Raw genomic sequence first — 25810 nt, 5'->3', positions numbered from 1 at the left:
CTGTATAACTATACCTGACCTGTTTTTTTATTATTTTTGTTTTGCTCCACACACATTAGAGAGAAAATGGAAAGGAAAGGATTACTTATTTTCTTTTGGGTTCAAAAATAAGCACTCGAGCTTATTTTCAGAGAGGTCTTTTTTGTTGTTGTTGTTATCATAAGGCCTCCTAGGAGATTCGTACTGCCCCCACCCCCCCTGCTTTCCATAAACTTTTAAAGACCCATCTCCCGGCAGGCCTGAGGCCATTGACATTTTAACACCTTGTCACATCCAATGAATGAATGTGTGATGGATGATGTATGAGTCAGTTGTTAACTTTTAATTGTGGGGATTTAAATTTTTAAAATTTATTTAGATTTCTACACGTTGTGAGCCACCTTGAGTCTCAGGAGAAGGGCGGCATAGAAATCAAATCAAATCAATAAATACCCCCCCCCAAAGACCAGGGGTGGGTTCCTCCCAGCTTGGACCGGTTTGCCTTACCTGGTAGCGACCAGCTAGTAATGTCCTGATGATGTCACCAAACTAGATCGGTCGGTGCCAGTCCGTGGGCGCTACCATCTTTTTTTTAAAAAAATATTTTTTGAATTTTTTCATTTGCCCCGCCCTACCTACTCACTTCTTACCACCTAATCTGCCTTCCAAGTTCCCATGTGGTGCCTGTACTCCCCCCCCCAATTGAGCTGCCACCTCCTGCCTACAGGTAAGTCAAGGTCACGTTAGTCTCCCTTGCCCAATTCCCAGAGCTTGCAGCTCCCTCCTGTGTTCCCATTGGGCTCTTGACCTTACCTTCCTCCCATGGCTGGTGGCAAAAGGAAAGGCATGCCAGTGCCCCTGAGGAACTGACACTAGGAGCAGTTTTGGCGCTTTTTAAGGAAAAGGACCATTCCTTGACCCTAGCCATGCGCTTTCAATCCCGGGTTATTGCAATAGCTGTTCATTCCAAGTAGCCTGACCTTATTGTGATCATGGGTGATTTCAACATGCTCAATGTTAACTGGAATATCCCTAATGCCCTTACATGCAAAAGTAAGAATATAGTAGAGGCCCTTACAGCTGGTTAAGACACCAACTAGAGGGGAGAATATTCTAGATTTAGTTTTTACGAATGGGAACTGGGTTTCAGAGGTTAAGGTGGGAGAAAACTTAGGTTGCAGTGATCACCTATATTTGTGAGCAATCCTATACTACAACCATAAAGAATTGGATTTCAGAAAAACAAATTTCAATAAAATGTTGAGGCTGTTGGGGTCTGGATGGGTGTCAACAGACTCAAACTCAACCCTGATAAGATGGAGTGGCTGTGGGTTTTGTCTCCCAAAGACAATTCCATCTGTCCTTCCATTACCCTGGGGGGGGGGGAATTACTGACCCCCTCAGAGAGGGTCCACAGCTTGGGCGCCCTCCTCAATCCACAGGTTATATTAGAGAACCATCTTTCAGCTGTGGCGAGGGGTGTGTTTTCCCAGGTTCACCTGGTGCACCAGTTGCGGCCCTACCTGGACCGGGGGTCACTGCTCACAGTCACTCATGTCCTCATCGCTTCAAGATTCAACTACTATAACGCTCTCTACATGGGGCTACCTTTAAAAAGTGTTCGGAAACTTCAGATTGTGCAGAATGCAGCTGTGAGAGCAATCATGGGCTTCCCTAGGTACGCCCATATTACACCAACACTCCGCAGTCTGCATTGGTTGCCGATCAGTTTCCGGTCACAATTCAAAGTGTTGGTTATGACCTATAAAGCCCTTCATGGCATCTGACCAGAATATCTCTGGGACCGCCTTCTGCCGCACGAATCCCAGTGATGAGTTAGGTCCCACAGAGTTGGCCTTCTCCGGGTCCCGTCGACTAAACAGTGTCATCTGGCGAGACCCAGGGGAAGAGCCTTATCTGTTGCGGTCCCGACCCTCTGGAACCAGCTCCTCCCGGAGATTAGGATTGCCCCTACCCTCCTTGCCTTTCGTAAACTCCTTAAAACCCACCTCTGTCATCAGGCATGGGGGAATTGAGACATCTCCCCCAGCCTATATAGTTTATGCATGGTATGTTTGTGTTTATGTCTTGCTTTTAAATAAGGGGTTTTTAGATATTTTAATTATTAGATTTGTTATTGTATATTGTTTTTACTATTGTTGTGAGCCGCCCCGAGTCTACTGAGGGGCGGCATACAAATCTAATTAATAATAATAATAATAATAATAATAATAATAATAATAATAATATAATAATGCTCAAACTTCTGACAGGTATCATAGCTGACAGAATTCAGGACTGCCTAGAAGAAAATGACATCATGCCAGTGGAGCAAAAGGGCAATAAAAGACGAAGCAGAGGTACGAAAGACCAGCTCCTAATTGATAAAATGATTTCGGAGAACTGTAAGAACAGGAAATCAAACCTATACATGACCTGGATTGACTACAAGAAAGCCTTTGACTCATTGCCACACAGCTGGATCATAAAATGCCTGGAAGTCATTGGAGTCAATGAAAACATCAGGAAATTCATAGAAAAGGCGATGAAATATTGGAAGACTGAGCTTTTTGTTGGGAATGAAAGCTATGGACTCATCAACATCAGAAGGGCATCTTCCAGCGGGACTCTTTGTCCCCATTGCTATTCATCATCGCTATAATCCCGCTGTCACTCATCCTACAGAAAACAAACCTAGGCTACCAAACTGCTAGGAATTCACCAAAAATTTCACACCTGCTGTATATGTATGACCTGAAGTTGTACGGAAAATCAGAAACTGAGATACAGTCACTAACCAACACTGTGCGAATCTTCAGCAATGACATCAGCATGGAGTTTGGCCTGGATAAATGTGCCACAGTGGCACTGAAAAAGGGGGAAATCACTGAAAGTGAGGGCATTGAAATGCCAAATGGTCAAACCATCAAATGCCTCCAGCCAGAAGCCTACAGATACTTGGGCATCTTGCAACTGGATAATATCAAGCATGGCGATGTGAAAACTGTGATCAGCAAAGAGTACATCCAGAGGACCAGAAAAATTTTGAAGAGCAAACTGAATGGTGGCAACACTATCAATACTATATTGATACTATAAATACTTGGACCATACCTGTCATTATATACACAGCTGGCATAGTGAACTGGACTCAAGCAGAACTGGACAACCTGGACAGGAAAACCAGAAAATTAATGATGATCCATTATGCACTACACCCCTGCAGTGACGTTGACAGGCTGTATTTACCAAGGAAAATAGGCGGCAGAGGACTTTTGCAAGTGAAGCAGACAGTGGAAGAAGAGAAGCATGCATTAGCTGACTATGTGAAGGAGAGCAAAGAGTCAGCATTGATGGAGGTCAATAATAGGAAGCTTCTCAAGGTGAAGCAAACTAAGGACCAGTACAGAAAAACTGTAACTCAATGTCATATGGACAGTTGGCGGAACAAAGCACTGAATGGCCAGTTCTTGGAGAAGATTGAAGGCAAAGTGGATAAAGAAAAGACCTGGTCATGGCTTACAAGTGGAACACTCAAAAAGGAGACAGAAGGACTAATACTGGCGGCACAAGAACAGGCCATTAAAACAAATGCTGTCAAAGCCAGAATTGAAAAATCAACAGACGATCCAAAGTGCAAACTCTGTAAAGAAACAGATGAAACAATCGATCACATACTCAGCTGCTGCAAAAAGATTGCACAGACTGACTACAAGCATAGACATGATGCTATGGCACAGATGATCCACTGGAACTTGTGCCGGAACTACCATTTACCAGTGGCAAAGAACTGGTGGGATCATAAGCCCGAAAAAGTGGTCGAAAATGAGCAAGCAAAACTACTGTGGGACTTCCGACTTCAGACTGCCTGAATTCTGAAGCATAACACACCAGACATCCTGATTGTGGAGAAAAAGAAAGTATGGATCATCAACATCGCAATCCCGAGTCTGCGGAGAGGGGCGGCATACAAATTTAATTAATAATAATAATCCCAGGGGACAGCAGAATTGAGGAGAAGCAGTTAGAGAAACTAGTGAAATACGAAAATCTAAAAATCAAGCTGCAACAACTCTGGCATAAGCCAGAGAAAGTGGTCCCAGTGGTACTTGGCACGCTGGGCACAGTGCCAAAGGATCTCAGCGGACATTTGAAAACCATCGGACTTGACAAAATCTCCATCTGTCAATTGCAAAAGGCCGCTTTACTGGGATCGGCAAACATAATTCGCCACTACATCACGCAGTCCTAGGTGCTTGGGAAGCGCCCGACTGGTGATGAAATACGAAATCAATAATAATAATAATAATAATAATAATAATAATAATAATAATAATAATATGGGAGATCTTAGCTGCAGTTTACTCATCAGCAACATTGGCTGAGAGAGGCAGGGAGAAAGGCCAATGGTACTCAAGGATAAACTGAATCTCTTAAGGGGGATTGAGTCCCCCCATTGCGGGCATTACTGTCAGTTGCTTCAGAAGTCCCTGCTCTTCCTGCTGCTGCTTGACCTCCTCAGTGCACTTAGGCAAGAGGCTGCAAAAGACAAGAAAGAGAAATACTAGAGGTGCTGGGTGCCTAGAATTTCACCCGGGAGCGCACGGGAGTTCCAGCCCCCCCACCTGCCCTGCAGCGAGGTGTATGGGCGGGTGGGTGAATGAGTAGCTGGAGGGAAGAATTATTGACAAATGGCTGAATGGGTGGAGAGCATTAGAAGATGTGGAATGGGGTTTAGATGCCTTAGGCACTGACTTGGATGACTTTGGGCCATCCTAAAGAAAGAGGAGGAGGCAAGGGCAAGCGGCAGTGTTGGCACTCTCAGTCCCATACCAGAGAGAAAGAAGGGAAGGAGAGAAATCTGAAAGAAAGAGAAAGATGTGTGAGAGAGAGAGATGAGAAAGGAAGGAGAAAGAAAAAGAGATGAAGGAGAGAAGATGAGAGAGATGAGAGAGAAAGAAGAGAGATAGGGAGAAAGAAAAAAAGAGAGAGAGAGATACCTGTTTAAAAGAAAATTAAAAAATGGTTCTTTGAATGTTTAAGGCTGCAGACCCTTGGGTTAAGCAAACACCATAGTTGTTAAGTGAACCTTGTGGTCATTAAGCAAACAAGTCCATTTTCCATATGGGCATTTTTAACCTGAAACCAAAATAATTTTTTGGGAACTGGCAAAAAACATAGAAAATGGTTATAAATGTGTGTGAGAGATCACACGTTTGAACATATGTGCATGTCCACATGGTTTTCAAAACCCAAAAAAACAGGTCAGGTAGCTCTGAGGAGGTCAGAGTGAACACTTGAACATTTGCTAAGCAACCAGCCATTGTGAGGACCACTTGTATTTGGTTTGCCTTAAGGATTCAGAGCTGTATGGAATCTGGTTTCCTTTAATCTTTGGGGGGATTGCAAAAGATCGTGACCACTTAGCCATACCCACCTAATGACATGACCATTCAGCCATGCCCATAGAACCAGTAGTAAAAAAAATTCAGAACCCATCCCTGACCCATACCAGACCAGCCTTGCAGGGATGGGGAGGGAAACCAAATGATGCTGAAAATGTGGCGTTCAATCCCTTCAGCTGTCCTGCCTTGGCTAACCTGGGCGCCCCACAACCAGGGCATCAACTTCCTGACAACTGCCTCCACTTGCAGTGGTTCCAGCAGCTCCATCTAGGACCTCATGTGTGTCACTTAGCCTCCCTTATTGCAGTGGCAAGCAAGGAGAAGCGGGCCAGCATCCACATATGGTCTTGGATGGGGTTTCTGACCCTGAAGTAAGCCAGCATGGGATGGGGTTGTCCTCCATCCCCACAACTTCTTCCCTGGTGTTTCATCCCACCTTGTACAACAAGACAGTGGGCGTGACGACTTAACTTATTTTTATGGTAAGGGTTATTTGTATTTTCAGAAAAACAAGGTAGCAAGTAAGCAAGCACATAATGGGGAATATATGGGGCTATCTGTCTAGCATGTCTTTGTGACCTCTCTGTGGCAGTAGACCCTGGAGAGCTTCTTGGTTTACCAAGGAACTCCGGGGATGAAACGGCAGAAGAGACATCTAGAAGTGCGCTGAAGGAAAAGTAAATTTGAATCTCACCAAACACTTTTTAAGAGCTCATATTGAGACTTATAAAGTGGCACTCAAGGCAGAAAGATGCGTGTATCATGCTGCCTTAGTTGCATCAGTGGAATCTCGCCTAGCTGCCCTGTTTAGGGTGACTTGCTCCCTCCTTAACCAGGGGGAGTTGACAAACCTCTGCAGGGTAGTACTGAGGATTTTAATGAGTTCTTTTGCAGATAAAATCGCTCAGATCCAGCTGACAATGAGTTAGTCAAGGTGACAGAGGCTCGTCTTAGTCCTGTTGTATGGGAGGAATTTGACCTGGCAATTACTGATGAAGTGAACAAGGCCGTGGGAGCTGTAAATTTTGCCACCTGCTTATTGGATCCGTGTCCCTGGCTGGTTTCGGCCAGCAGGGAGGTGATACGGGGCTGGGTCCAGGAAATTGTCAATGCTTCTCTGAGGGAGGGGTCCATTCCACCTCCCTGCAAGGAGGCAGTGGTGTGCCCCCTCAAGAATCCTTGGACCCAGCTGTTTTGATCAGTTATCACCCTGTCTCCAACTTTCCCTTCATAGGGAAGCTTGTTGAGAGTTGGTGTCGCTCCCGCTCCATCAGTCCTTGGATAAAGCCAATTATCTGGATCCTCGGCAGTCAGGATTCAGGCCTGGCACTGAAATTGCTTTGGTCATACTGACGAATGATCTCTGGTGGGCCTGGGATATGGGTCAATCCTCTATCCTAGTGCTTCTTGACCTCTCAGCGGCTTTCGATACCATCGACCATAGTATCCTTCTGTGCTGGCTGGAGGGGTTAGAAGTGGGAGGCACCGTTTTGCAGTGGTTCGCCTCCTAGCTCTCTGGCCAGTTGCAGTCAGTGTTGGCAGGTGACCAGAGTCAACTTCTAGGTCCCTCAGATCATCCGATGGCATGGGGTGAGTTAACATCAAAATGCTGATGATACTCAGCTATGCATTTTCACGCTGTGTCAACTCAATGAAGCAGTGGAGGTAATGTGCCAGTGTCAGGAGGCTGTTAGGGTCTGGATAGGCGTTAATAGGCTTGTCTTGTCAGACTCAACTCTGACAAGACAGAGTGGCTGTGGGTTTTGCCTCCCAAGGACAATTTAATTTGTCCATCCATCATCCTGTGGTGGGGAGTCCTTGCCTCCCTCAGAGAGGGTCTGCAACTTGAGCGTTCTCCTCGATCCACAGCTGAGCTTTGAAGACCACCTCTCGGTTGTGGCGAGGGGGGCATTTGCACGGGTATGCCTAGTGTTCAAGTTGCAGCCCTATTTGGACAGTGAGTCACTTCTCACAGTCACTCATGCCCTTATCACCTTGAGGTTCAATTACTGCAATGCTGTCTACATGGGGCTCTCTTTGAAGAATGTTCAGAGACTGCAAAATGAGCAATTTTGGGGCTCCCAAAAGCTGCATTGGCGGCATAGATGTCAAAGAAAGAAAGAAAGAAAGAAAGAAAGAAAATAGGAAGGAAGGAGAGAGAGAGAAAGAAAGAAAGAAAGAAAGAAAATGAATGTAAATGAGAGTCAGTCCGTTCCATTTGATGTGTATTTTCCATTATATGCCTGTTTACAGTTTTGTAATTTCTCTTTCCTCCATGGAAAATACAGACATGAATTTAGTTCTTGTAAATGCTTATCTCAGTAGCAGGATGAGTATTGCCCAGTATGGAGAAGTGGTAGAAGACAAAAAAAAAAGGCATAAAATGTGAAAAAATAATCTTTTCAATTTCTGACTGTCCCCAGCATTCTAAAGAGAAGGGTGTGTGAGAAAAATAAATCATGGAAAGATTATGTGATCTCCCAGTTAATGACAATTTGATTTAGCAACACACCTTCAATCCCAACAAGTGAGGATTATCACCTCTGGTATAGAGATCTTTGATTAGCTATGCTACATCTAGTTCAGCTGTGCAACTCCAGATATATAAGATTTTTAGTTGAAGTTGATAGTAGCAAACTATTTTCAAAGCAAGGGACTAATCTATCACCTTTTATCTCTTGATCAGATTATATTTTGGCACATTTATTTATTTATTCATTCATTCATTCAATTTTTTAATGCCACCCTTCTCCTTAGACTCAGGGCGGCTTACAGCATGTTAGCCATAGCACATTTTAACAGAGCCAGCATATTGCCCCCACATACCTGCCTCATTGCTATATGTCAGAATCTGTAATTTTATTTTCTTATGTAGAATATTATGGGTCTGGGACTATTTGCTTCCTCCCAATGTTCCCTCAAATTTTTTTTCAGTGTGGGCGGAAAAGTATAGTGTCTGAGCGGCAGTCCCTTTGGGACTGAGCGGCATAGAAGTCAAATAAATAAACAAACAAATTTTTCATGCCTGAGTGCCTGATTTTTTTTTCACAGATGTCACCCAAGACAACTTATTGCATAATTATTTGGGGCTCGGTCCTGGGGCAGAATAAGGTCCCTTCCCACTATGTTATTCTATTATTTTATATTTCAATTAATATCATTATCCTGTAATAAATCCAGATAGGCCATCATGTCTACTCCTCCTTATACATTCTTCTTAAAAGAAACAAAAAACCCTTATACAATTTTTTCCTAATTAGGAAAAAAAATTCCCTTCTTTTTTATTAAAAGAAATTAATAATAAAACAAAAACAAAATCTATTACTATTAAAACTAAAACAACCAGCAAACCAAAAACACAACTATTAATAAATCCATGATTTAAAATTTTCATTTCTTAAATATTTATCATAGTATTATAGTAATCTAATAATACTATGAAAATCTATCTGAACACTAATGCATCAATTAATATATTTCCCTATTTACTGTTCTATAATTTCATTCAATATTTCCAAGCTCAATTAATTTTCAGGCACTTAGCATTTACTATTATTAACTTTCATCAATCTTCTACATTTCCTAGTATATTTTAAATTCATAATGCAAAGTCATAAAATCATACAGTACATATCATAAACCCCTTATTTATCCTATGTATCATCCATTAATTTTACATTTGTAATTCTATATAGTTCTAAAATTCTAATCCAATTTTACAAATTAATACATTCTAATATTAAACAACACCTAAATATACCTTTTACCATCAAGAAAACATGTTAAGCTTGGTTTTCACGCCGCACTTTGGAGTCGGAGGGAGGGGGGAAATGAGCCAGCTGGGCTTTTCTCTCTTCCCCCCTCCCTCCCCACTGTGGAAATCCAATCCAGTCAGTTTAAAGTCATGCCGCACTTTGGAGTCGGAGGGAGGGGGGAAATGAGCCGGCTGGGCTTTTCTCTCTTCCCCCTCCCTCCCCAGGGTGGAAAAAAAAAGCGGGACATTTTTCAAATGGAGCGAGAGGCGGGACAAATGATCCACGATCAATCTTATTCTAATTGCCAATTCCAGCGCAGGAATTGAAACTCATGGGCAGACATCTCAAATCTCCTGCGCTATAGTGCACAACTCACATTAGAGGGAACACTGCTTACTCCACTTCTTTCACCACACCTCTTATGTTCCTAGGCTTCTGCCCCCCCAGCCATTCAGGTGCTGCCTTTTCTCCCTGGCCCTTTCGCCGAACAGGCTCAAAAGCACTTTCACCCTATCCTTTTGGATGCAGGGGACCCTTTGCTGCCAGCCAATCAGAGCATTTATTCATTTTCATTCCTTTCCTCTCCTCTGGATGTGTCTGGAAGCAACCTTTTTAGGAGAATGAGCAGAGTTTTATATTTTAATTTGATTAGAAGTAAGGCAGGAATTGAAATAACAAATGAGCAGTTTCCCTGTCTTTTATCAAAAAAGTGTCTACTTCATAGATACTGAGGTAGCCTCCCTCCCACTCTCCCCCCTCCCCTGTGCTCTGTGTGTGTGTGTGTATGGAGTAGCCTCCCTCCCACTCTCTTCCCCCCACCCCGCTCTGTGTGTGTGTGTGTGTGCTTTTGAAGAGAAGGAACGGGAGGAGGTACCCTCCCCCCCTCTCCCCCCCCCCGTGTTCTGTGTGTGTGTGTGTGCTTTTTAAGAGAAGGGACAGGAGGGGTAGCCTCCCTCCCTCTCTCTCCCCCAGTGTGCTGTGTGTGTGCTTTTTAGGAGAAGGAACAGGAGGGGGTAGTCTTCCTCCTCCCCGTACCCCGTGCTGTATGTGTGTGTGTGTGTATATGCTTATTAGGGGAAGGAACAGGAGGGGATAGCCTCCCTCCCTCCTTCTCTCTCTCCATGTGTGTGTGTATGTATCTCTCTCTCTCCATGTGTGTGTATGCGGGATGGTGGGGTGACTGCGATGTGTGTTTGTGTGTGTATGAGGGGTGGCTGGTAGGGCTGGCACCTGCAGGATGCAGACATTGTCTGCAGGTGCCAGATGAGCACCCTAAGTGGACAAAGGGGTTTTTGTGTGTATATGTGTGTGTGACCTTGAATCTTCTGGAAGACAGCACAAGACAAAAGCAGCAGGTTCTAGAAACATCTTTGGAGCCTTTACCACCTTAGATTGCGAGAGAAGCTGCCCAAGTGCTGGGTCGATTCATTGTACTCCTCCAGTTCCTTCTCCTAAAAAGCACATACAGTGATCCCTCTATTATCGCGAGGGTTCCGTTCCAAGACCCCTTGCGATAATCGGTTTTTTACGATGTAGGGTTGCGGAAGTAAAAACACCATCTGCGCATGTGCGCCCTTTTTTTTCTATGGCCGCGCATGCGTAGATGGTGGAGTTTGCGTTCCCCGCCGCCCACGCAAAGGGGAAACCCCGATTCGGCTCCTCGCTGCTGCTGCGCTACCGAGAAGATCAGCTGCTGGGCGGCCGAAGGAACCTTCCCTGGGTCTTCCCCCTCTTGCTGGCGGGCGGGCGAGCGGCGGGTATCAGCGAGGAGCCGGGGTTTCCCCTTTGCGTGGGCGGCCGGGAAGACCCAGGTTGGGGGTTCAGGGGGGGGTGCTGGGAAGCCCCCCAGGCCGGCTGCGACCTTTTAAAACAGCCGCGCCGTTTCCTAGCTGAGTCCTGAAGCCAAACGCGGAAGTTCACCTTTGGCGTTTGGCTTCAGGACTCAGCTGGGAAGCGGCGCGGCTGTTTTAAAAGGTCGCAGCCGGCCTGGGGGGCTTCCCAGCACCCCCCCGAACCCGGGTTGGGTGTTCGGGGGGGTGCTAGGAAGCCCCCCAGGCCGGCTGCGACCTTTTAAAACAGCCGCGCCGCTTCCCAGCTGACTCCCGAAGCCAAACGCGGAAGTGGTTTTTTTTTTTAATTAATTTTTTTTTTAATCGCGATATAGCGTTTCGCGAAGATCGAGATCGCGAAACTCGAGGGATCACTGTACACAGAGAGAGAGAGAGAGAGCACTGGGGTGGGGAGGGAGAGTAAGAGAAAGGGAAGGAGGTTACCCCTCCAGTTTCTTCTCCTAAAAAGCACACATACACACACACACACACACACAGCATGGGGGGGAGGGAGAGAGGGAGGCTACCCCCTCAAGTTCCTTCTCCTAAAAAGCACAAGGAATGAAGAACGGGGTTCTTGATAAAGATAGGGAAACTGCACTCATTTGTTATTTCAATTTCTCTCTTACTTCTAATCAAATTAAAATATAAAACTCCCACGCCTCCTCCTAAAAAGGCTGCTTCCAGGCACTCCCTCAGGGAGAATGGAAAGGAATGAATCTTCTGGCTGGCCGCAGAGTGTCCCCTTTGTCCAAAAGGTCAGGGTGAAAGTGCTTTTGAGACCGTTCAGTGAAAGGGCCAGGGAGAAAAGGAAGCACCCAAATGGCTGGGGAGCGGAAGGTTGGTGGTGAAACAAGCGCGCCGAAGTGGAGGAGGCAAACAGTTCCATTCCAGAATATTATTTGGTAAAGCACAATACTTTTAAATAGTCTATACAACTATCTGCCTATGAATATTATTGTAAACTATAAGAAAATATGTGAATTCTACTAATTTATATGTAAAATTCTTTTTAGAAGTTATTTTTAATAGCATGAATGCTCAACATGTACTAGGAAATAAACTACGCATAACTTTGTAGTCTATATGATTAAATATGCTAAGGTTTGCACTTTTAAGAAGCAGCTAATATTTTACTACTAACACTGAAATGATGCACTAAATTGAGTGTGATATCACAATATTAATGTGCTACAATTCATTGGTTAATATTCACATTTTTTATCATCTAACTAGGTTTATTTAGCTCGAAAGGAAGGCTTCTTATCTGGCTACATCTGTTGGAAGTTTGAATGTGGCTCTGTTGGTTTAAAAATAGACAACATTTCAGTTAGAACAACTAGCCAAACATTTGAGAGTGGAAGAGTAAAGTGGACATTGCACTCTGGAAGCATTACAGTTGATGTTCATGGAGGTATATATAATATTTAATAACTTTACAACCAGTGCAAAAGTATTAAAAAATAAGATTGTGATGGTAATATAATGTATCCAACAGTACATCATGTTTATCAATTTTAGTAAAACACAAAACAAGCCAAATGTGTCATTTTTCAGAATGGTCTGAGAAGAGTTAAGCTACAGACAAATAAGAGACTATAACTTCAAATTTTCGTGATTTATATTGCAACTCTAATAATATTTGTTTAGAAGGTATCTTTGCTTCTAAATCTGATTCCAACCTATAGCTGGATTCTCATACATATTTCATAAATATTTGAATATAGTGGGATCTAATTCTGCTTAAATAACCAAAAGATTGTGTTGCTATCATGAAAGTTATATGTTACAAATGAATGTATAAAATTCTGCATTTGTTTGAATCATATTTGTCTCAAAATTATTATTATTTAGTCAGTATACAGTTGTGCTTATAAGTGTATATACCTTGGCAGAATCCATGATTTCCTGGCCATTTTTCAGAGAATATGAATGATAACACAAAAACCTTTCTGTCACTCATGGTTAGTGTTTGGCTGAAGCCATTTATGATCAATCAATGTGTATACTTGTTTGCAATCACAATGACAACAGAAACTATCCAAATGGCCCTGATCAAAAGTTTACATGCCCCAGTTTGTTAAAGTTTGTTGCAAAAATCTAAACAAGAAACACACATAGATGACTGATATAGCTGGATTCAAAAACTTCTTTATAACCATAGTAACAGATGAATTTGCAATACTATTGGCAGAGTTCTTCAAGAAGTTACAGACAACACAAAACAGTTATTTTTATTTCAGCAGAGTTCAGTGCGGAAGAGTACAGAATGGAGACTAAACCACACCCAGCCTTAAGCTTCTCAGTTTCAATTCTCTGCACTCAGAAGTGGCTAGCACCTATTGGCTGACTCAGTTCCTTTGCCTATTCATTGGCTAACCTTATTAACATGGCTCTCCCAGGCATGAATATTCTAACAGTTCTTAATACGGTGTGTTTCCCCCTTTAACATCAATGACAGCTTAAAGTCTTTTGTAGTATGTGTGGATGAGGCTCTTTATTTTCCCAGATGGTAAAGCTTCCTGCCAAAAAGCCTCCAGGTCCTGTAAATTCTTGTGCTGTCTTGTATCAACTGCACGTTTGAGATGTCCCCAAAGTAGTTCCAATATATTGAGGTTAGGAGACTCAGATGGCCACTCCAGAACTTTCACTTAATTCTGCTGTAGCCAATGACAGGTTAACTTGGCTTTATGTTTAGGATCATTGTCATTTGGAATGTCCTAGTATGTCCCATGCGCAGCTTTCAGGCTGATTAATGCAAATTGTCCCCCGGTATCTTTTGATAACATACTGCATTCATCGTTCCATCAATTCTGACCAAATGTCATGTGTCTTTGTAGTTCATGCATCCCAAAATGATCCACCTCCGTGTTTCACAGTAGGAATGGTGTACTTTTCACCATAGCCTTGTTGACTCCTCTCCAAATCTAGCCTTTATGGTTGTGGCCAAAAAGCTCAATTTTGGTCTCATAATTCATAACTCATGACTTTTTGCCAGAAAGTTTGAGGCTTGTCTCTGGGCTGTTTGGCATATTGTAAGCAGGATATTTTGTGGCATTTGCGTAGTAATGACTTTCTTCTGGCGACTTGATTATGAAGACTATCTTTCTTCAAGTACCTTCTTATTGTGCATCTTTCAACAGCCATACCACATGTTTTCAGAGTATCCTGTATTTTACCTGGAGTTATTTGTGGGGGTTTCTTTGCATCCTGAACCATTTTCTTGGCAGTTGTGGCTGAAAATTTAGTTGGCCTCTCTGACCGTGGTTTGGTTTCAACAGAACCCCTCATTTTCTACTTCTTGATTAGTGTTTGAATACTGCTGATTGGCATTCTGAATTCCTTGGATATCTTTTTATATCCCAATTCAGCTCCCTTTTCCTGCAGATCCTTTGACAATTCTTTTGCTTTTCTCATGACTCAGAATCCAGACATGTCAGTATGGCACTGAATGAAAGATGCAAGGATCTTCCAGCAGGCTAGAAACTCATTGGCCTTTTATACATACACATTGATTACATGCAAACAGATCACAGGTGAGGTTGGTTACCTTCACACCCCTTTGTATCAACCTGTGTGCATGTTATCAAGCCAAAAGCACCAGAGTATGTAAACTGTTGATCGTGATCATTTGGATAGCTTCTGTTGTCATGATTGCAAAAGAGTAAACACAGTTGATTAATAATAAATGGCTTCAGCCAAACACTAACCATGAATGACAGAAAGCTATTCATGTTATCATTCATATTCTATGAAAAATGGCCAAGAAATCATAAATTCTGTCAGAGTGTATGAGCACATCTGTAAGTAGTCCCTGACTCACAATCATAATGGAACCTGCCCATTATGGTCAAAAGTTGGAACTACCTCGCTTAACAACCCTCATCCCTGCTCTGCAGATGTAAATCATTAAGTGAATGCATGGCTTGTTAAGAAGAGCTCAGGTGCCATGGTGGTTCTGAGAGATCTAGTGCAGGCCCTGCCTAAAGCTTCTCAATGCCACCCTCATTCCATGAACATCTGTGCTCTGCCTTTTCACCTTAGAATCTCACATGTTCCTCCCGAAATCTGTCATCCATCGCTTACCCATTGCTCACTTATCTTTGATCCTAGATCTCTGTCTGCACATTCCATAGATCACATTAGCAATAAGAACAAGCTTCCTAGTCTTTGGCATCCCTAGACTGTGGCCCAAAATCAAGTGCTATTTTCAGAGTGGCCCCAATGAAAGTAAGGGTGGTTTAAAATGGTGCTCATTTCCAGAATGGAGAAATGTGTCCTAAAAAAACCAGCTTGTTTTTCTTCATTAGTGCTTCTCACTTGTATGCACATCACACAACACCTTTTGAGTGAGAAGCATTGCTGGACATGGTTACCTTTGCAGGTTCTGCTGTCTTTTGTCCTGCGAATAACAATTGGTGGAACTGACAAAGGTTACGGCACAAATCTCTTCTTTGCCCGTGCTTCTTGCTTGCTCACATGCCTGCTGCATATCTATCTATCTAACGATAAGCATTGGAAAAAGATTTCAAAGAGATAGAAAAAAATGCTAAACGCTGTGAGGATGGAAAAAACGATAGGGAAGCCTTGTTCCAATATCACTTTCCTGCAGCTTCTAGCCTTTCACGTGCCCAAACAAAACTGGAAGAGCTTTGACCTAAAAACGTTGACTTTCCCAGAGCTTCTAGCATGCCTGGGCTAGAAAAAATGGCATTGCAGAAGAGAGGTTATTCTATTCCTAGGCCATGCTGCTCAGCTGCATTGCTAGGTAGCATCTCCGACCTGCTTCAAAAGAGTGTTTGCTCTGGGCCAGATGGCTTAGGGATAGAACACTTTTTGTTCTTTTCTAGTGCAATCTGTAGACGTTCCAAAAGGAGATCTACCATAAAAGATAACTGAGCAGTTGGTGATGGAACTGGGAAAGTGTGTGTGAAATCCAAAAACAGGCGTAGTCCCTGTGGGGACCCAGTGAGTGAGATAGGGACAAAAAAGTGATATGGTGCTGTAGCACCTCTGTGGTTGTAAGCACAACAAAACCCATGCTACTCTATACAGGTAGTTCTTGACTTATACTAGTTCATTTAGTGACCATTCAAAGTTATGATGACACTAGAAAAAGTATTTTATACCTCTGTAGTATCCTTCTGGTCATATGACCAAAATTCAAAAGCTTGGCAAGTGACTCATATTTATGTTTCTAGTATTCTGGGATGGGGGGTGGGGGCCTCACATGATCACCTTTTGTGACTTGACAAAGTCAATCAGGAAGCCAGTTCACTTAACAACTAAGTTACTAATTTAACAACTGCTGTGATTCACTTAACAAGTACTGAGTTACGAAGTCACTTAGTGACCATTTGAGGTTATGGTCTAATTCCCCTCAAGTACTTACAATCCAGTCCTGAAGTTACAAGTGTTGCAGCATTTACAGTTACAGCTGTAATAAGTCATTTACACTTACAAATGATGGTAGAGGCACTGCAACATTCACCCTGTGTACTCCCTCCCCTTTTGCTGGGTCTCCATAGCCATTGAGCCTGTGGAGACTCACTTACCTTGCAATGATCTAGTGAGCCATCAATTCTGTTGCCTAATTTTGTACTTTTGTGAAAAACAGAGGTATAAAATATTGAGCAATTATGAAGAAGCCGTTGCTCTGATCTCGCGACTGGTTTTGCGTGATCTTGCACTACAGTAATTTAGGCCTCCATGAACTGAGGCCTATAAGAGATCCAGCCGAAGAGTTCTTGCAAGCCAATAAGGGGCCATGAAATCAAATTGCTTGAAGCCTCCCATTGGCTTGCAAACCTTTTCACACTGAGACTGCATGCGGAGAAAGAAATCGTGGCAGAGAGGAGAGAGATCTCCAAAAGGTAAGTGACCCGGCACAGACGGATGTGGGATAGAGTAATTGTGGGGAGCCCAGGAGATAGAGCATGAGGTATCCCAGAAGATTGGGAGAGGCCTTGGGAGATGCCTTGAAGCAGATGGCCTGTGCCATTGTTAGGACCCTATGGAATTCCTCACCCTGAGATACCTTATGTGCACTTAACAACCTGCACATTCAATAGAAAATGCACAGGCAAAAGCAGAATGTGATCACAGTCAAGTTATGCGATTCACTCCCATGAATCCTCTGGTTATGAATGCAATTGGCAAGCTCCATTACATTCGTAACTCAAAGTCTACCTGTAGTGCTGTAAAACAGAATATCTTTCTCTGAAGTTTTTTTGACCCTTTTCTCCCCATTTGAAACCTGTCTTTAATTAATTGTATAGAAACTTAGAAATGTTTCTACGCCATATGCTAGAAGAAACCGACTGCCCAGAGAAGTCCACATTCGCTTCCTCCGGCGTACCTTTAGAGACGAAATATATAATGCATCTAAAGACAATTCTGTTTTTTTTAAACAGAAAAAAATTATAACTCTTTGCCAAATACCTTGACGTGTAAGAGAGAAAAAAAAACTTACCAGGCACTGGCACAAAAACTTAATAAGAACAAAATACCTTTTAGATGGCTTGTCCCAGAGGGCATGCTCATATCTCTCAGTGAGAAGAAACACAAGATCACCACGGTAGAAGAGGCTAAAGACTTCCATGAGCATGTTATTAAAATAGTGGAGGAACATTACCCCCTGGCACAAGAAACAAAAGACAAGACCAGTGTTGAGGAATTGAGTTCCGAAGATGCCCTCTCAGATAAAGAAACTAGAGATGTTTCCAAAAGACAGGAATATGGTAGAGACGGTCCAAAAACTAGAGCCCAAACTGAAGCCAGAAAGGAGAAGAGATGAGAATATTGAAAATTACCACCAGTACAAGGAAATAACATTATTCTCAGTAAACATTAACGGTCTAAACTCTCCTTCGAAGAGGAAGAAAACCTTTCACAAAATAATAAAACAAGACTTTGATTTAATCTGCCTTCAAGAAACGCATATCAAATTTTGATATCACTTGCAAATGTATAAAAAGAGGAATAGTTGTATACGCCAAACCAAATCTTGCACCAAAATTAATTTATTCTGACAATAATGGTCAGATTTTAATAATACAAATCTCTCTAGGCTCAAAAAGAGTGAATATAATTACAATATATGCCCCATCAATTCGGCAACACATATTCTTTTCTAATCTCCATTAAAAAAAATTGGAATTAAAATTAGAAAATATAATGATTGTGGGTGATTACAATGTGATATTTAACAAAAAATTGGATTACAAAGGCTCTAAAGCTAAATCTAGAAAACAACTGCCATCAACCTTTGAAGATTTGAATATGGAATTTGCACTACAAGACGTCTGGCGTTATTACAACCCAGAATGTCTAGAATATACATTCTTTTCTGCTCCCCATAAATCATGGTCACGAATTGACATGATTTGGTCTACCCCAGACATTTTTAATGAAATTACGCAGGTTCAGATACTTCCAAACACATGGGCAGACCATAATCCCATAATTTTGAAACTAAGATTTCCCTCAAATCTGCACTTTCGAAGATGGTCTATGAACCAAGCAGTTCTCAATGAAAAAGAGTTCCAAAATTTAATTCAAAATGAAATTCAGATTTTTCTTCAAATAAACCAGGATGGAAGAACATCAACTCAAAATCTGTGGGATACTTTGAAAGCATACATAAGAGGCATTTATATTGCATATACAGCTAAAAAGAAAAAAACAAACAAACTCAATTTGACATTCTAAACACAAAAATAAAAAAAATTAGAAGAAAAATTACAAATAAACCCAACCAATCATAAAATCCTATTTGAAATAAGTTTGATTAAACACGAAATAAACATAAAAACCCAAGATGAACTATCTCGAAAATTAAGAATGTCTAGGCAAAAACAATTTGAATTTGCCAATAAACCTGGTAGATAGCTATCCTATCAACTCGCACAACAGAAGAAAGACAAAAATATCGAAGCTCTATATCAAGGGTCCCCAAACTTTTTACACAGGGGGCCAGTTCACTGTCCCTTGGACTGTTGGAGGGCCGGACTATAAAAATAAACTATGAACAAATCCCTATGCACACTGCACATACTTTGTTTTAAAGTAAAAAACAAAATGGGAACGTACTATTTAGAGGGGGAAGAAGATCTGAAATTCATATATGTTTATGTTTTGTTTTTAATTTTCTTTTGTTAAAATCTGATTGGCTATACAAGGTTTTCTTGGCTTATGAAAAATGTACAAAGAAAGAAGGAAGCACTTTGGCATAATGGTTAATATGTTAGAAATATAATTGGTGTTGCACTTTTTGAAGGAACATTAAGGAGGGAATTTAATTAAAAGAAAATGAATGTAACTGGATGACAAAATTAGAAAAAAAACCTTTTGCAACTTTTTTGATGATTTATATTAGTTACTAACAAAATACCACATTTTATTCATGGAAAATTAGATGGTACACTGTGTTGTTTGAATGTATGTTGAGAAAAAAATTTAAAAAAATTACACCCCCCCAAAAAAACAGTCTTTCCTTCCTCTGTCCCTCCATTTCATTCTTCCTTCCTTCCTTCCTTGTTCCCTCCATTTCTCCTTCTTTCCTTCCTTTCTTCCTTCCCTCCTTCATTCCTCTCCACTTCTCCTTCCCTCCTTCTCTTTCCCTTTTCTTTCTTTCTCTCTCTCTTTTCCCTGTGCTCTTGTCACTCACTGGCGGGCCGGATAAATGGCCTCAGTGGGCCACATGTGGCCCGCGGGCCGTAGTTTGGGGACCACTGCTCTATATGATGAACAGGGAGTCTTAAAAACCTCCCATAATGATAAAAAACAAATAATTGAAATGTTTTTTGCCAATTTGTATAAAAAGGAAGATATTGATGAACATTTGATCTTAGAATTATTACAACATTCAGACTTAATTAAAATAAAGAAAGAACACCAGGAACTTATAAATAAAAAAATAACGGCCTTTGAATTAGACAAAGCAATTGCCAATCAAAAAAACAATGGCATTCCTGCTGAATTATATAAACAAGCCTCAAAAAATTTGAACCTTATACTGTACTTCTTAAACTATTCAACGAAGTACTAGAAGAAGCTCTAATTCCTGACACATGGAACGAAGCCTACATAACATTAGTCCTGAAAGATGAGAAAAATAGGTCCCATATACAGACTTACCGTCCGATATTTCTACTAAACTCAGACTATAAAATCTTTGCCACAATTATCGCTGATAGATTAAAAAGGATTTTAAATATTATACATGCAGATCAAAATGGTTTCCTTCTGACAAGGAACATTGGAATGAATACTAGAATTATACTTGACTCCATAGAATATTATAATAAAAATATTGATAAGCCTGCTGCGTTCATATTTGTTGACCTTTATAAGGTTTTGATAGCTTACACTGACAATTTCTTATTTCACAACTGGAAACTATGAACTTTGGTAACCACTTTGTTAACTTAATTAGAGCCTTATATAATATCCTGTCAGCGAAAATACTAGTCAATAACGATATTGCAGATAAGATATATATCGGTAAAGGTGTCAGACAAGAATATCCACTAGCCCCATTACTTTTTATTTTGGCTTTAGAAACCCTGTTAAATAACATAAGAGCAAATAAACAAATTCAAGGTCTTAAAATAAAACATGAATACTTTAAAGTTCAAGCTTTCGCTGACGACATGGTTTTTATACTACAGGCCCATTACAAACAATTACAAACTTTATTAAAGAAATGGAGAGATTTGGTAACATGTCTGGACTAAATATTAACAAAGAAAAACTAAAATGATAATTAAAAATATGTCTCAAATCCAGATAACTAAGCTAGAAGAATTATCTAAACTCAAATCCACAAAAAAAATTAAATATTTAGGCCTATGGATCACTGCGAATTGTGCAGCAATCAAAAAAGACAACTATGATAAACTCACAGAAGATGTAGACAAAGAATTTAAAAAATGGACAAAACTTCCTCTCTCTTTAATGGGAAGGATAGCCACGATCAAATCAAACATTCTCCCAAGATATTTATACTTATTTCAAACTGCCCCAACAAAATTAAATAAAGCCTTTTTTGAGTCACTACATAAAAAGTTCCGCAAATTTATCTGGGCAAAGAAGAAGGCAATGAGATGTATGTTCAACCACCGCACAAGAGGAGGATTTGGACTCCCTAATATGGAATTGTATTACAAAGCCTCAATGTTTAATTTAATTAAGGAATGGATAACTCTGAAAAACAGAAGGCTACTTCTACTAGAAGGCTATAACCTCCTTAAGGGATGGCATGCCATCTTACTAACAGATTTGCACAAAATAGCACCTATATCAAGCAACATTACATTCGTAAGGCATTAATCCATGTTTGGCAATCTATTAGGAAGAATTATTATCTAGCTATTCCAAAATGGATTTTACCAATTTAAGTATTTACTTATCCTAATCTTCTTCCCATAAATAAGATAATAACTTATGAACAAGTACAGTACTTGACTCAAATGACCTTTTAATACCTAAACAAACTCTTGCAGAGATTGGTCTCAACTTAGACTGGTATCAATATATACAACTACATAATATCTACACTAAACACAAAAAAACTTTGGATTCCAAAAAAATATTCCATTAGATAAGATCCTATTTGGCCCAAAAAAGAAAATAATATCTAACTTATACAATATCCTCTTACAACAATATACGATAGAAGAAACAGTTAAAACAACAATGATTGCCTGGGGTCAAAATTTTGGGTATAACATTTACCTTAAAGAATGGGAAAGAATATGGACAAAAAATTATAAATATAAAATCGCCACCACCCAGAAAGAAAACCAATATAAAATGTTTTATAGATGGCACCTCCCTCCAGCAAGACTTGCTAAAATTTATCCAAATATGTCTCCAAAATGCTGGAAGTGCAATGAAAAAATTGGCACATACTACCATATGTGGTGGACCTCTGAAATTGCAAAAGCCTATTGGTTAAAAATAAAAAAATAATAGATCAAATTACTTCTATAAATATATCCCTAAATCCAGAACTGTTCCTCCTAGGAACAATAAGACAAAAGATTAACAAAATGATTACTATATTATAATTCAAATCCTCGCCGCAGCGAGAATTCTCTACGCCCAATATTGGAAACAGGAACAAACACCCACTACTTTAAACCTCCTAATTAAAATCATGGACTACGCAGAGATGTCTAAACTGACCATGGAACTACAAAATCGAGATGACACGGTCTTTTACCAAGTCTGGGGCAAATGGTATGAATGGCTAAGGAAAAAAAAAATTTGCTCAAATAATTCAAAAAGAAAATAACCCAACAAAATAATTAATTAATTAATGATAAATCTTTTAAAAACACTTCAATCAATGTAAGGTATAAGATACAATCCATATGTAACACTGGAAGAATTTACACTCATAACTGTAAACCAACCAATAGAATCCATCAACCACTCTAAGAAAGGGAATAATGTACCAATGATAAATACGGACTCAATGTCGTATGAAAATGATATACCAGCCTTTCGCTGGCTCCCTCCTATCTTTCTTCTATCTTACTTTCTCTTTTTTCTCTCTTACTATACTGTTTCATTCTTCTTTTCCTTTCTTTCTCATACCTTTTTCACCTTCACTTTTCTTTTTTTTTCTGCTTTCCATCCCTCCTTTCCCTTTCCTTTCTTCTCCTGAACCAAAACTTAATCAAAACTGAATTAAAAAATAGGAAAGTACAACGACTGACTATATAAGATTCATTCAGAGATGAAATTGATATAATTGATTAATCTATTAAGAATCAACCCTACGTATGTAATGAGAAAGCTTTAAACTACTAAACTAAACTAAACGTACTTTTATTATGTATTTACTATGCACCGTTATAGAAATTGTACTCCTTTATTTATTATTTATTTATTTATTATTTATTTGTACTGTTACCGTTTTACTGTTTTGATTAATGTTTCTTTTCTTCCATCCTTTTTTTTAATGTATATTTAGTAAAGATTATTTTTCCAAAAAAAAGAAAGAAAGAAACTTAGAAATGCTAGGGACATTCTATAACATTTTTCTAGTTTTCATCATTTTTTTCCCCTCAAATCTTTTTTAATAATGTCCATTAGTGCAACTTGACCCTGTTTAAAGATGTATGTTTTGCATTTTCTAAGTTATTTCCTGTGGCAACCAGTTAAACTCATTTCTGGAACCATTTTTGGGGAACAATATTACCATACACATAACCAGTTTCCAAATACATGTAATATACATCAGATGTAATATATGTACTACAGAGTCTTGCTTGTTCCATGTAAACAAATTCTCAGAATGATTTGAACTTTTACTATTGTATAATAATTTGCAATTGCTTATCAACATATAGATATATAGATAAAATTTTAACAGGTTTTTTTTTGTTTTCATTTCATAGATAAAAGGCTTCATTTTTATCCTGATATTTCCAACACAACAAATATTATGTTAGAAGCTGAACTAAGTGGTGGAGATGGCAATATTGCCTGGCAACATGCACAGCTATTTAGACAAAGTTTAAAAGACATTGAAGATTGTTTTGATATAATTATAAAATTGAGTGAACTCTGAATATTAAGTTAATATTCTGATGAAACAACAACTTTCAGGCAAAATATTTTTAGAAATAAATGAATAGTATGAAAACCCCTCATATTTTCAGTGTCACTGTTGAAAACAATCAGACTTTGCAAATAGGAAATGCAGTGAAATTTTGTTTTTACTTTGTTTTCTTTAAAATAATGAAATATATCAAAGGGGAAAATGTTTTTTTAATTAATTCAGAAAGCAATTCCCTGAATATTTATACAAAGAGTAACAATTGAGAAGATGCTAAATTCACACATGACATCTTCAGCATGTTGTTTCAAATTTTAAAATATACTGTAAGTTACATCTTTTAATCTGTAAAAGAATTTTTTTTAAAAATGAATGAAATTTTAGTGTTTTAAATCTGGGTTGTAAAATGTCATTTTAAAAAAAACATATTTTAACATTCTTGTTTAACTCTAATTTTATAGTAGACAATTTATTGCATTAACAATATGAAACTAAACTAATAGAAATATAGTACTACTGCTTCCTGTAATTTTTAATTTACTTACACTTTAGTTTTTAAAAATGAAATTTTGATAAAATATAATATTGATATGTATTGTGTCATTCCTAATTATTCCAAATTTAGTATAGATTCTGATCTAGAAAAATATTAAATACATTATGTTCTAAAATTTGGACAATTCCAATATAAGCATACAGTATATGTTACTTAAAAGTGTAGAGCTTTGATAAAGTATGTAATTTGGATAAGCATGTTATAATGTATAAATTTGGATTGATTTGCATTTTTATATAAAATTGCTATTATCATTTTGTTATAGCTACTCAAGAGCATCTTATGTTAGTTTATGCCAGAGAATCAATCTTCCATCTGTCCTAACCACCAAAAATGTATTTATTTAATTATTTTCTGAGACTTAGTACTTCTGGATATATGCATGTACTGAGTGAGATAAATATATAACTGTATAACTAAAACAAAACAAACTTAAGATTTACATCTGCTGTTTCTTTTCCTGTCCTCTGATGCTTTGGAAAATAAGTTGGCCCGCACTTTGTGGCAACCCCTCAAATACTGAAATGCTGCTATAATGTCATCCGTAGTCCTTTTCTCTAGACAGCCTATGGCCAATCCCTATAACTGTTCTTCATCTTTTTGTCTCCAGACTCTTAACCGTCTTAATTGCTCTTTGCATTTTTTGCAGTCTCAACATCTTTATTGTAATGTGGTAACCAAAACTGGATACACTATTTGAGGTGTGGCCTTAATAAGGCATTATAAAGTGGCATTAATATTTCATATGATTTTGATTCTCTGCTTCTATTGATACAACCAAGGATTGTGTGAGTTGATGTACCAGCATACCTGCTGGTTAATGTTTTAAGTGACCAACTAATTGTAAAATATTGCTTTTCTCCACATTAAATTTCCTTTTATTGGATAGAGCTCAGTATTCAAGTTTGTCAAGATCTTTTTGGATCCTGAGCTTGTCTTATAGAGTATTGGCTATTCCTGCCAGTTTAATGTCATCTCCAGATTTGATGAGTTCCCTTTCTATTCCTTCATCTAAGTAATTTGTTGCATACTGGACAAGCTCCAAGGTAGAAATGTTCTCACTTTATTGTAGCAATAAAACATATAAAACAAACTCAATGCATACAGGCTATAACAAGGAGTGTCTGTAAAAACCCTCCTATGACTCCTTTTACAATAGATTGTCATTACTCAACAACCAATTAGTGAGGTTAGATTTCCCGCTGTTTTAGAAAGTCTACAGCTGTACTCCCTGCTGTTGCTGGGGACACAACACCCTTCCTCCCTTGGCAAGTGCAGACGAACTCATCAAGATACGATGGATGCTTACGCTGCCTGGTTGATCCATGGGAAATCAATGGCTCCTCCTGCACGACCAGAGCACTAATATCTGCCAATTCAGTTTCAGGTGGAGAAACGGACGTTCTAATAGGTTCCGGCACAACAACCATGCTAACTGAAGCATCAAGCACAGAGTCCATTGATTATGTCATTCCTGGCATTTGAAGCAATTGAGGGCTTCCACTGGTAACAGTACCCTCTAGTTGAGCATCAGATACGGAATCATGGTGGTGGTGCCATTACTGGTGTTTGAAACATTTGTGGGCCTTCGATGGTGACAATACCCACTGTTCAAGCCTAGTAGGCCCCTTGGCAATGAGCATAAAGCTGATCCATGTGTCTGCGCCAACACCTCCCATCCTCTAACTGGACCCTGTAAGAAACAGGGCCCGTTA

The 25810-nt window shown here is 39.6% G+C and overlaps 1 protein-coding gene across 2 annotated transcripts in view; it reads left to right on the top strand.

The window, feature by feature from the left end:
- NGLY1 (N-glycanase 1) overlaps window positions 1-24535 on the top strand; it is a 53172-nt gene extending 28637 nt beyond the window's left edge. For both annotated transcript variants that reach the window (XM_070727270.1, XM_070727271.1), the window contains 2 exons: window positions 12205-12382; window positions 23379-24535. In XM_070727270.1, coding sequence (XP_070583371.1) covers window positions 12205-12382; window positions 23379-23551 — 351 coding nt within the window. In that variant the 3' untranslated portion in view covers window positions 23552-24535. The remainder of the gene's footprint in view (window positions 1-12204; window positions 12383-23378) is intronic.
- The last annotated feature ends 1275 nt before the right edge of the window (window positions 24536-25810 follow it).

The sequence above is a fragment of the Erythrolamprus reginae genome, chromosome Z, assembly GCF_031021105.1.
Source record: "Erythrolamprus reginae isolate rEryReg1 chromosome Z, rEryReg1.hap1, whole genome shotgun sequence".
NCBI classification, from domain to species: Eukaryota; Metazoa; Chordata; class Lepidosauria; order Squamata; family Dipsadidae; genus Erythrolamprus; species Erythrolamprus reginae.
Note: the sequence above shows the minus strand (reverse complement) of the source record. Positions and strands in the feature narration are given on the sequence as shown.